General features: G+C 35.2%; 1 protein-coding gene across 7 annotated transcripts in view; it reads right to left on the bottom strand.

Annotated features, from left to right (window-relative positions):
- ASPH (aspartate beta-hydroxylase) overlaps positions 1-12878 on the bottom strand; it is a 111986-nt gene that overhangs the window by 43257 nt on the left and 55851 nt on the right. For all 7 annotated transcript variants that reach the window (XM_064706148.1, XM_064706152.1, XM_064706147.1 and 4 more), the window contains one exon: positions 5712-5753. In XM_064706148.1, the coding sequence (XP_064562218.1) occupies positions 5712-5753 (42 nt within the window). The remainder of the gene's footprint in view (positions 1-5711; positions 5754-12878) is intronic.

Genomic DNA, 12878 nt, shown 5'->3' on the forward strand with positions numbered 1-12878 from the left:
TAATGATTTCTTTCCTAAGCCTTCTGCTCCCTTTCTTATATTCAGAGCCTAAGAATATTGGTGTGGCTGTGGGGCAGGCTTACCTCCAGTGCTGGAGCTGACATTTTGAACCTGGTCTGTTCACTGAGAACAATGAGTGACAGCCTGGCTGGTCTGACTTGGGGTTTTGGGGGAAAGGTTGCCTTCCACAGAGGACAAACAAGTCTTGCTTCAGTCTTTGGAAACTAATGCTGTGAGATTTACAATCAATTGAGAGGGGCCTGCTCTGTGAGAGTCCATATTACATATTAGCATAAGTATCTCTTGTTAAACTTGTCTTTAATGAAATTTCTAGGTCCTCAGAAACGGTGAGACAATAACATTACAATCCCTCTGTGGACCTGGAGGAGAAAACATGAGGATGGAAAGACACTATTCCCTATCTAACAAACCACCTCATAAATGTTGTTTGGTTCTTGTAATTAGATTTTTTTGTTCACTTATTGATTCATTCATATTGTCACTATGATGTTAAGGGAGCATTCCTGGTGGCTTCCTTGATATTACATCTGCTATTACTCACAGGCAAAACAGAGAGGAGTTAGGACTCCAGTTTTAATTACTCTGTTAGATATAAGTAATTCAAGATAAAGGCTGGTCTTTACAGCCACCTTGAGGACACGTGGTCCCCAGTTACTGATTTTTGAAGTACACTGGAACAATCCTACTCCACTGACTGTATGTTGTGCTTACTGCTAGCCAGAAAATTGAATGACCTCAATGCAGGGGTTGGACAAAATGGCCTTTAAAGGTCCTTCCCAACCCAAACTGTTCTATAATTTTATGATTTGAGTCTTAAATGAAGTTTTAATAGAAGTTATAATTATTTAATTGTAGAGACTATAACTATATAGTTATGTCTCCTTATGTTATGCCATCTATAAAGCGAATCAGAAATAAAAACCCCTTCATGTGACACAGCCTCATAAGTCACTTGCAGCAAAGGCTCCTCCTGTCAGTTCTCTATCTTAAACTTTGAAAAACTAAGGAAGCAATTTCCAGAGGGGGTCATAGGCTTCGTTTTCTAAACATCCTCCCATCCCTGCTGTGATACAAATTCCAAAACAATGCTCTTGGCAACTTGTGAATGGCAACTTCTGAGTGTAGGTCAATGACAAGTAGATATTGATGATGATGGTCTGTAGTCATTTTCCAACTAATTTCGTGACCTTCTGTTTTACTAATTCCCTTTGGCACCCACTAACAACCCTACACCTTCCCAGCTCAAAGTTTCAATGATGTTCTGAAGAACATACATTTATTAGTAGACTTTTACTTGGAATTCAAAATTTGCTCAAGTAATTGTCCTCCCTCCTGATACCAGCCCCATATCATTACCCAAATTAGTTTGGGAAATTGTGCTGCATCTCACTGGACACTTGAATGAGAATTTGATGATGATGAAAAACTCCTGTCATTGTCCTGTTGCTTGGGAAGCTCATTAGGTGAGATACAGAGAGTGTAAGTTATCTACTTGTTTATGGGCTTCTGTAAATGATAACTTAGAATGTATAAAACCAAGTAAACTGCAGCTACACAATTTAAAGCCAGGAGCACTAGAATAATTAAAAGATCTTTCTAAACTCTATTGGTAGAACAGGCAAAACCACTATAATCAACTTATCTGGGGAAGTAATCAGACAATAAAAACTGAGGCATTTTAGAGACTAATAAAGCTGGAATCTAATTACTATAATAAATCTTTAACTGCAGTTATTCCAGGACAATTTCCCTTGCAGTAAAAAGTATTCTACAGGGCTTTCTGTATGAAATTATTGTTGGTTGGTTGGTTAGATGTTGATCATAAGAAACAACATCAGAATGATAATTTTGATTTTGGTATATATTTCTATCATTCACCTCTCTTTCACCATTAAGACTTTTGGATTCACTCAAAGGCTAGACTTGAGCAATCATCTGACAAAACCAAAAAGAAACTTCTGCATTGACTTTCTATTAAAAAATACACTGTAACATTCTAATGTCCTATATATTTAGTTTAGAATTATGCATTATGCAGCAGTTTTGGACTTTGATGACTACACTTCTGTGTTGGTCATTCTGCACACAGCTCACAGGTATTTAATTGTAACCTGTATCAAATTTGCAAATCAATAGGTAATATGTATACTGTTATAAGCAGAGCTTGAAAGGGTGGAACTCAGCCCACCTAACTCCAGGAGACAATGCTGGCGGTGAGCTAACCATGTAAGTTCTTTCTCCAGACAAGAGCTCTGTTCTCAATGGAATTTAGGGCAAATCCCTGCAGCAAAGCCCTATATTTAGTCAGAAGAACAGCACTTTAATCTCCTCAGATTAGATCTCTACTGGTATCACAGTGGAATCTTACATATCTTCAAAGGTAAATGCCCAGAGTGAATAGTGGTGAGTGCTGACCTGTTATCAAAATGACACCAAGGGGCAGGGCCATGTGTGGAATGATATTGTCCTAAGCCTGGCTTACATGTACTTCTGTTCCTGATGCAATGCAGCTGAGTGTTCCAGCCAAACAGCATTCATTTTTACTGACATGCTTCATCATTTTTGAAAAGGGAACATTATTATTTATACACCTATGCTGAAGTTCAATATATGAAACAAACAGGTCCATAGCTGAAAATTATATTTTCATTTTCTATATCTGTTCAGCAATATAAATAAGTATTTAATATATGTCCAATAAAAATCAAATTTAAAAAATTAGGCTGCTTAGTTAATTTTGGTTTTTTTTTTAGACTATGTGATCCAAAACAACTAAAACCACCTCAGATGGAAAGACAACTTATGGATGTGGCATGAATATCCCACATTGTACTACCTGTGAAACCTTTTAAAGAATTAGTTCCCATATACACCTGGAATACCCATCCTATTTCAATTACTTGTTTAAATATAAAGTCTGATTACATTCTTATGGAGCAGATGAAGAATCCATCTCAACTACATATAACAGAGAAACCTTGAAGCAACTGTATGTTAGAAACAAGTTTATTTTAATTTTTATTTCTTTAGATAACTTTCCAGATAGGGGTTTTGTTAATATCAAAGAATTTTCAGTAAGACTTTTAATAAACTCAATGAATTACTGTTGAATACTAAAATTTACATAATTATTAAGAGGACACTTTGCTAACCAAGTACTATCAAGGCTGCAGCAGGAAAAATATTTAGTTGCAAGAGCTACTCAAAGCTATAAATAGTTTCTGCACAGAAGCTCTTTGGAGCATGTATGTTCAAATACCACAAAACAAATGCAGACTTGCACATCAGAATGTACTCTCAGAATCAGAAGCAAACCCTAAACCCAAGCCAAACATGAAGTTTCAAATTCCCAACTCCTTAGATTTCCAAGTTTCCTACACATAACAGTCACAGTACAGTATATTTTATAATCCATCTCTCATCAATTTATTGTTGCATTTTATTAGGGTAATTTAAAATAAACAAATTCAATAGTACCTTATACCACTTCCTGTGACTAGGACATCTATAGCCAACCACTTTTAGTTAAAGTGGAAACTTAAACCAGTTCAAACTATGAAAGAAGTTCAACAAAATTCAGCTTGTATGAAGATCACACAAGCAGTGTACCCACAAACAAAGTTCATTAAAATGCAGGGTTGTTTTTCCTGGTAGGATGAAAAATTCTAACAATTTAACCTGGAAAACAAAACTATCCGTTTTTCTACCTTATTGAAATTCTGTATTCTGCAGTGACATTTATTTAGTTGCTGTTTAAAAAGAAACAAAACCACTAAGCGCCTAGAGTAAAAAAGGGAAGTTGCTCCACTCTGTCATACTTTCAGAATCTAAAGCTCTTGTACAGGCTCTGATGAGTAATATTGCATACTAGTATGTTTCTTACACAAGCTGGCATTTTTACTTATGACTGCTTTTTTCCCATACTGGATGGCTCTTGTACATCATTTTATTGTACTTTTCTAACAGGTCAGTAAAAGCAGCACATAATGGTAATTTTTTTCCTAGTACCAAGTAGGTAAATCCATTGCAGTAAGATATTCCCTGCCAAAAAATGGAAATGCAGGCATAATTGCCAAGCTTTCCAAGTTGTTTTGGCTGGTGTTTTTACTTTTTATATGTAATGCTTACATGTGACATATTTAATATTTAAATATAAAAATATCTGAAGTTTGCTAGCCCTAGAAACCTATGTTTAAAACAGCAATATAGAAATCCAAACCAAATAAATCATACTGAAATATTGGAAAAGCAGCATTTCTAAATACTCAAACATAAAATAATACCCACAAAGGAAATGGAAACAATATGAAAAAGGAGTAGAGCTACTGAATCTTTTGGCACAGTCTCTGAGGTTTCTGGGCATTGTCAGCAACCAGCTGACAATGATCCCAGTGAAGGAGGTTGTGCAAACTTTGTGCAGTGACAGGGAATGCATGGGGCCAGAACAAATGTCATTGCAGGGAGAGCAGATTCACAGTGCTCTTCAACAAACCCTCACTTCTTTTCCATCTAATCTGTCTCTGCACCTTCCTACCTAACCTAAAACAGATTATGCAATCATGGTCTCAACAAGGACTGTTTGCATATCACTTGTCTCTTCACACTCAGCACAGCCGGCAGTGCTGAGCCCAGCCCCAGGGGCCAGGTAGCTCACATTGCCTCTTGCCCTCAGAGGTACAAAGAGCTTGGTGGAACTCTGACCTCCAGAATACTAATCTAGGAGTATGACACTGAATATTCTAGTCCTGAAACTGCAGGAGTTGTCACAACCATCCCATGACTCAGTGCAATGCTACAGGCTTGGGGCAGAGGGGCTGGAAAGCTGCCCTTCAGAAAAGCAGCCAGGGGTCATTGTCTACAGCAGCTGATGAGCCAGAGTGTGCCCAGGTGGCCAAGAAGGCCAATGCATCCTGGCCTGTATCAGGATTAGTGTGGCCAGCAGGAGCAGGGCAGTTGTTGTCCCTCTATACTCAGCACTGGTGAGGTTGCACCCAAATCCTCCACCCAAAAATTAACAAAACGTGATCAGTTTTGAGCTCCTCACTACAAGAAAGACATTGAGGGGCTGGAGTGTGTCCAGAGAAGGTCAACGGAGCTGGGGAAGGGTCCAGAGCATAAATCTGATGAAGCAGCTGGGAGTGTTTAACCTGGAGAAAAGGAGGCTCAGGAAGGACCTTATTGTTCTCCACAGTGCCCTGAAAGGAGATTGCAGTGAGTGCAGTGAGGTGGAGGTTGGTCACTTTCCACAGGTAACAAGGGACAGAACAAGACGCCATGGCCTCAAGTTGCTCCTGGGTGGGTTTAGAGTGGATATTAGGAAAATTTTTTTCACTAGAAAGGTTGCCAGGCTGTCCTGGTGGCATTTAAAAGATGTTACTTAGGGATATGGTTCAGTGAGTGTTAGATTATGAGTTGGACTTGATGACCTTAAAGGTCTTTTCCAACCTAAACAATTCTATCATTCCATTCTGCAACCAGGTAAGATTGATTGGCATACATTGGTGCCAGCCTTGGAAACAACCAAGTGTTTGCCTATAACAGTACATGCTCTCTGGATGTTTATTCAGGAGCAGTTTATCTACACGAGATGTATTGGAGCAAAGCTTCACTAGTCTTTAGTCTGATTTAAATCAATCCTCCCAGAAAGCATGGTCTTGAATTTCAGAACAGAATGTTACTTTCAGACTTACCTTTTTCTGTTTTGTCTTGTTCAGTTTCTTTTTCACTTTTCCCTAGAACATTAAAAATATAATTTCATTGAAATGAATTTATGTTAAGATTTTATGATAAGAAAGAGATATAAGAAAATGACAATTTATATTCAAAACATAATTGAGTCAACAGGATTTTTTTTGTTTCGTTTTTATTTTTTAAAATAACCACAGATTATTTTCTTAGTTACCTATTTGGTTACCTAAAAGGTCTTTCCCTGCAGATGCTTCAAATATTACAATATTGCTTCCATCACAAAACATTTCACAGAAATTCTTCTCTAGATATTTAATAAATTTTGTTGATATACACTTACAATGCAAGCTATTTTGCAAGAAAGAAAATCTGTTCCCTAATTAAAAGATATTGGAAACACTAGCTTAATACCCAATACATTTGGTTAAAATGTGAAAAACAAAATCAGTTGGGACTTAATCTCCTTTTTAGAAGTGACTTGGAAGCTTTTGTCTTTTTTCAACTTCTAAAACAATGTAACAGGTGTTTTAAAAGGCAAATTAAATCCTGGACAAAAACCATGCATACATATTTCATGAAGGTGGTAGATACAGAAAGATCTCCCTCCCCTCAAACATTTTTTGATCCTGCCCACTCTATAACATACAAAGCATCTTGCCTCACAATTCTAACACTGTTATTCTGTTTCTGTTTCCATTTTTTTTCCCAATAAACTTCCAATATTTCCTCCTAATAAACTCGGAGAACATTAAATAGGGAGCTCTATTGCCTTTTTAGCTAATTACTGTCCTGTTTAACATATAGTGGTTAATTTTGAGGTATTCTTACATATATAAAAAACATTTTCTTTAATTTCCAAGTAATTTAGAGACACCTTCTCTGAATACTCAGTCCTTACTGCTTTTTAAACTGACTGCTCAGAAGCATTATAGTGTGAATATGACATTTTAAAATGCAGAAAAACATTGCATTTTTTAAGGAAGAAACTGGATTATGCACACACATGAAATCAAATTTTTCAACAGTCTAATTTCATCCTTTACTATAGGCTGACACCTGCTATTCCTGAATGTATGGACACTATAACTAATTTATATTCAGTACAAGGCAGAATGAGCATTAACTTGATTATATGGTAAATTAAATAAATATGGTCATGCTGAAAGTCATTCACCTCTTCAATTACATCATGAGATCTAGAATGTCAATTAAATTGTAAGAAATGACTAAAGATCTATAGGGTCAATTACATACTAAGAACAATTATTACCGTAGCAGTGATTAATGAAAGCATTGTGCAGTACTTCCTAAAACCCTGGCTACTGTATTTTTTGCACATATCACACAATCAATAAAATGGTCATATGTCATCCAAAACACTACATTTTAAAAAGAGCAATAATGCAGCTCCAGATGAAATAATAGTTTACTTTTACAGTTTTCACACAAACCAATTCATATACTCATATTTGTATTTTCACCACCTCCCATTACCATGACACATCATGCTAGTTAGCCACCCATCTTCCATGTATTCTCTCCTTTATCAGCAGCACTTGAGATTCTCACCTGGCCCTCTTCTCATTCTAGGTCACTGGATAACCTGCTTCCACACCTTGTCCAATCTTGGACATTCATGTTATTTCTGCAACTTCTGTGGCATTAGAGGAACAACAATGATATGACCTCACCACTCTAAAGCCTGCTCCCATCTCCCATTTCTTGTCTGGCTTCACCTATCTTTATTCCTGAGACTCATGCAACATATAACCTACAGCCCTCTATAGCTATTTATGCACTAGAATCAGTTCTCCAAACTCTCAGACTATTTTCAACCTGCATTCTGCAAGATTAGTTGCCATTGACTTCACCAAAGCCTCTCCAACGATCTTTAAATACTCCCACTTTTCCTCCTATGTAGCTGTTTTGAAATTCATCACAACTTGATCTTGTTAGCTCTGAAGCTAAGAATTTACACTTCACTAAGAATTCACTTCAACATCATATTCAGCACATATTGCTTTGTTCCTTCCACACTGATCCCTAGCATATTGCAATGGTGCAAAAGGTTTTAATCATGCTATTTCTGACAAAGGCTTAAAAATGTGCTCTCTCAAAGAAAGGGATATGATAATAAATCTTGAGACTATTTTTTCATCAACTTAAACCAACTGTAGCTTAAGCAAACAAACAAAAAAATCTTAGCTCTTCAAACCACTCATCCTTTATGCAATGTCTTCATTTCCAGCAAAATAATTCAAGATGTAAATGACAGACAAAACAGCTTCAGCTAATCTCTGTAGGCTAGGAGTGCTATCACTATGTAACAAGGCACCAGGGACTCCCATGCAGGTTTCTACCAGGAAGGATAAATTTATTTTTCATATTACAACTAAATGTTTGATGGCATATGAGAACGACCCAAGTCACAATTAAAAATGTGTTTCAGACCTTGTAGGTTTTATATAAATCTCAATCAACACTATAAATTCACAACACAATTTATTTACAGATATGTAATTTTTGAAACATGTAAAATTACAAATGATGCTCAGTAAAATCATTACCTTTTTCAGTATCTTTACTATGTGAAATCTTAGCTATTTTCTTTACTTCCTAGAAAGAAGTGCCATGATATGGTACTTTTTCAATTACAGAGAATGTTAGAAAGTCACTCAAACTGTAGTAAATTGGCAGTACTAAAATACAACTTTAGTATGCTACTCTTTGCTTACTGGTATTTCTTCCTGGGATTTCCAAAAAAAAGGAACTGAATCCAAGATTTCGTAGATTCACTGACATATAACAAGTGGCTAGGTAGCAATGTCAAAATACTAAGGAAAAGGTAATCTTCTGACTTTTTCTTAAACTACTGTTCAGCAATACCAGACCATTAAAGCTATGGAGGTGTCTGAAAACTGAAAAGGTCAAGGAAGATTTTTGCTTTCACAGAAGTGCATGGACCTTATCAGATTTCTGATTTAAACTATGGATCATAACCATAATATTCTGTATGCAAAACAGATATATCACTTTTCCCAGATATTTGTGTTTGTTAAGAAGTGCTATCACATCCATTATGAGTTACAAACAGAAATGATATTTCATGGAAAAAATTCAGGCCTAGCTGGTTGCAGAATGTCAATACTCCAAAAAGACAATCACGACACAATTATAGAAGACACAGACCTTAGCATAGGGCCCATTTCCTTCACATAACAGCAGCCAGAAATAAAATTAATTTATTTTACTTGCTACTTGCCCCTTCTGAACAATACTTTCAAATATATTTTTAATATTCAAATTCACAATTAAAAAACATATTAATTAGTGGCTGAGTCAAATATTTATCCCTATACCTAATATTTAATACATTTGGGAATAAATAATGACACTAGAACGACAAAGATATTCTTCTGTGTTTTATTGCAGCCAAACATTAAAATGGTTTAAATATACATATTTTAATAGTCCACTTGACCTTGCTTAGCTTGGCATTTTTTTGTAAACATGAAGCACGTAAAATCACATACCCAGTTACAAAATACTAAAATTCAATCACAGCGTAATATACTCTCACAGTCCCATAATTCTACAAATAGGCTGCCACTGTTATATAAAAAGTCCTCCATTCACCATTCTAAAATAATTCTCAAGATACCTCACAAAATATGGCTTTGTAAAAATTATTGCTCGGCAATTCACAATCACAGGTAATTTTACTAGAATATCCCACCCCAAAACACATCACAGTCTAAGAGTATTATTGCTTTCCTGAAAAGTCTAAAGATATCACTTTAGGACATCTGTATTTGTTGATCAGATGTAACATATGGAGTCTTAGTGACATCCCAAACCCAAAAAAAGGGCAAGCATATATGGTGCCCCTTTCACTACAAATGTAAGCATCTAAAACCCTGACTTCAAAACAGTGTTACAGAAATTGAAAGTCATCCTGTAAACCAAAAGGCAACCAACTGTTAGGGTTACCAAATTGGTTTTCCTTTTTATAAATTTATCTTACTTTATTTCTCCTAAGCTCCTGTAACAGGCTTGGCAACTTCCTAAAATCACAGCAATTATTCCTGAGCCAAAAAGGAACGCATGCAAAATATCAAAGAATAAAATATGTCTTCGTAATTGTGGAACAGCAGCACAGAACAGGTAAAAAGCACACCTTTTACATTAAAATTCTAAATCACTCACAGTACCTAAATTTCAGATGTACCATTTTTAAGAGCATTCATAACTGTAGGTCTTAAATTCTGACATCATATTTTTTTAAGGTTGAATTTCCAAATACTTTTTTAAAATAAAATTTGCAAATCGAGTGTTTATGCAAATTTGAGTTTTAAAATAATTTACTGAATATAAAACTTCTTAAAGCCAGCGTTGAGATCATTATAGGTAGGTGAACCAAAATGGAACAATTTTACTGAATTAAACCTGATTCCAGCAACTCAGTCTTGTTGCAATCTCCACTGACTCCCTGTCAGGCTAGCATCTAGTCTCTTGACATTTTTGCTTGAAAAATTCAGATGAGCATAAATAAAAAGTGCTAATTCATACATAACAGGTTTTTGAAAACTCTAATTTTGTAATCTGGCCTTTTACTAGTATGAATTAAACACAAATTTTATACCTTGTTAGGGTATTTTAAAAATCACCTGAAATTCATGTCGTTAACTGTTGACATAACATCAGTGCAAAGAGATATAAGTCAAACTTCACAGCATAGTGTGTGCCTGATTAGTGTTTTTTAATAAAATGCAATTAGGCTGTATTCTATATCAGCAGTTATGAAACATTTAAAAATTCACAACATCATATGTTTCATTTGACCAAACTGCTCTGTACATACTGTATGAATCCACAACAAAAGATATATATTAAAATCTGAAAAAAATGTACCTGCTGCTATGTTATAAATAGGATATTAACAGTTGCTTAAACAGTACATGAAATGCAGCTCTAAGCTGTAACTTTGTCACAAACACAGAAGAAAAATAATGAATTCACTAAACTTGACCAAGGGAAAAAAAATATCAGACAGGAATGTAAACTAAACATCCAAGTGTTAAAAATGCTTACTAAAATGACAGTTGGCTAAAACCCATTAACAACATCTTAGTGTTCATTCCCCAAACCCTGAACTGCTTGGTAATTACATCATAAGGTCTATTTCAACCATCTGCTCCCCTTTTGTAGCGTATGGTTAGGACTGGTCCTCCTGATGTAGGGACTTTTCTTTTGAAGCTTTAAGTATCTGAAAAAATAAGGGGAAATCTATATTAAAGGACCAACCAAAACACAACTTCCTCTAAAACAACAACAAAAAATCTTAAATGCTAAAAAATGCAACTTTGTATCAGACTAGTTAATATGAAAAGGTTATAATTTCTAAGAGCTACCTTAATGAATGTTCACAAAGTTGCTGTATAAGGTGGGAAACAAACTTTTAACTATTTTTCTAGGCAGTAAATTTTTTATTACCATATGGCACTTTATTTACCTTGTAAAGAATATCTAAGCCATGCCACAAATGCATTTAAACATTTTTAATTTTGGTTTTGGTTTGGTTTTCAGTGTTGGTTTGATTTGGGGTTTTATTTGTTAAAGTCAAAGGCAACCAGAAAAGAGGAGCCAGGGAATGAGGAAGGGTCAAGGTTCTAAAGTGGAAACTTCTCTACATCTAAGGGGTTTCAGCAGTTGGTAAAATAAATGTAGAGTTATAAAAATGGCAAGGATACAAGGCAAAGGGGAGGAGTGGAGCAACCCTTAGATATTTTAAATCTAAACGCATAAAAGCAAATACAGAGAGTAATGGTAGCCCCTAAACCTGCAATGTCTCCCTAAAATATGTGTCCAACAAGTAACACTCTATCACAACCACTGCAATTTATATACCAGTGTAAAGCAGGATCAGCCAGAAAATCTGAATCCGTAATATTTCAAGCTAGTTTATCAAACCATTAGTTTACAAAATCCATTGGTTTATAAAAGTGCAGATTATAACAGCGGAAGTATCCTACATCTGGAAAACGATACTGGCAGTAATTTCAGAAGTAAACTCAGAGAATTGGAAAATAGGACTTACAGGTACCTAAGGATGTACTTGACTACTATGAACTTTCTTGTGATATGCCCTGAAGTCAGCAAAAAACTTTTGAGTTGCACTCCAGTATATTCAAATCCCACACCCAGTGTTTTCCCTGGTGATATGACAATGTTCCTAACAGCTAAATTCAATCTCTGAGCTATCTCCTGTTTTCCTTCCAAAAAACTAAGTTCCTAGGTTTAAACTAAAAATCAAACAACTCCTCCAAACTTGATACAAACTGGTGCCACCATGCTTCAAATGCAGTTGCAAAATTTAAACTACTGAAGAATAAGGAATGCATAGTGACATTTCTGAATTTGTTTCACACTACCTGAAGTTATGTTTGCTACTGCTTAAAGAACAGGAAACATTAGCTTTGAACAACTGATGAAATAAAATCAAACAAAGAAGAAAGTCTCCTGACAACAAAATCTCCCATACTGAATCCTCCATCACAAAGAAGATATAAAAGAAACCCAGAAAACGTGAATGTCATAATCTGAGAGGAAAATCTGAGAGTAATGTTGCTTTCAAAATGAAACATTCACATTAAAAAAAACCCAGGTAAATATACCTAATAGCAGAAGAACTAATAATTTAATAAAATTTTATTCATTGTCAGTAGTTTATGTCTTCTGTTTCTTTTGTCAATTTCCCAAAATGCTACTTGAACTTTATGTGCTGAAACAATAAGATTTTTAGAAAAAGTTATAAATACTGGTTCTTCTGCCTTCAGAGTGGTTCCCACGTAACTACACAAATTATAAGGATTCTTAACATAGTGCAGTGCTCAATTTTGTGCTCAGATTGTGATCAAATTATTTTCATTTTCTACTTCCTAAACAAAGGATCATGAGCATTGTACTACATCTAATAATCATTGTGTCTTTAATAACTGTAATAACTGTCTTTAAAATACATTTTGATTGATTCTCTCACTTTTTTCCTATAAAGGGAAGAGGAAAATATTTCCTTCCTTTGAGTGCTGCTGCTATTATGTTTTCAAAAGCTATGCCACGATAGATGTCAAGATAATTTTGTGATTTAAATGGTGTGTTGCACTAATTTT

Source organism: Zonotrichia leucophrys, chromosome 2 (assembly GCF_028769735.1).
Source record: "Zonotrichia leucophrys gambelii isolate GWCS_2022_RI chromosome 2, RI_Zleu_2.0, whole genome shotgun sequence".
In the NCBI taxonomy this organism is placed as follows: domain Eukaryota; kingdom Metazoa; phylum Chordata; class Aves; order Passeriformes; family Passerellidae; genus Zonotrichia; species Zonotrichia leucophrys.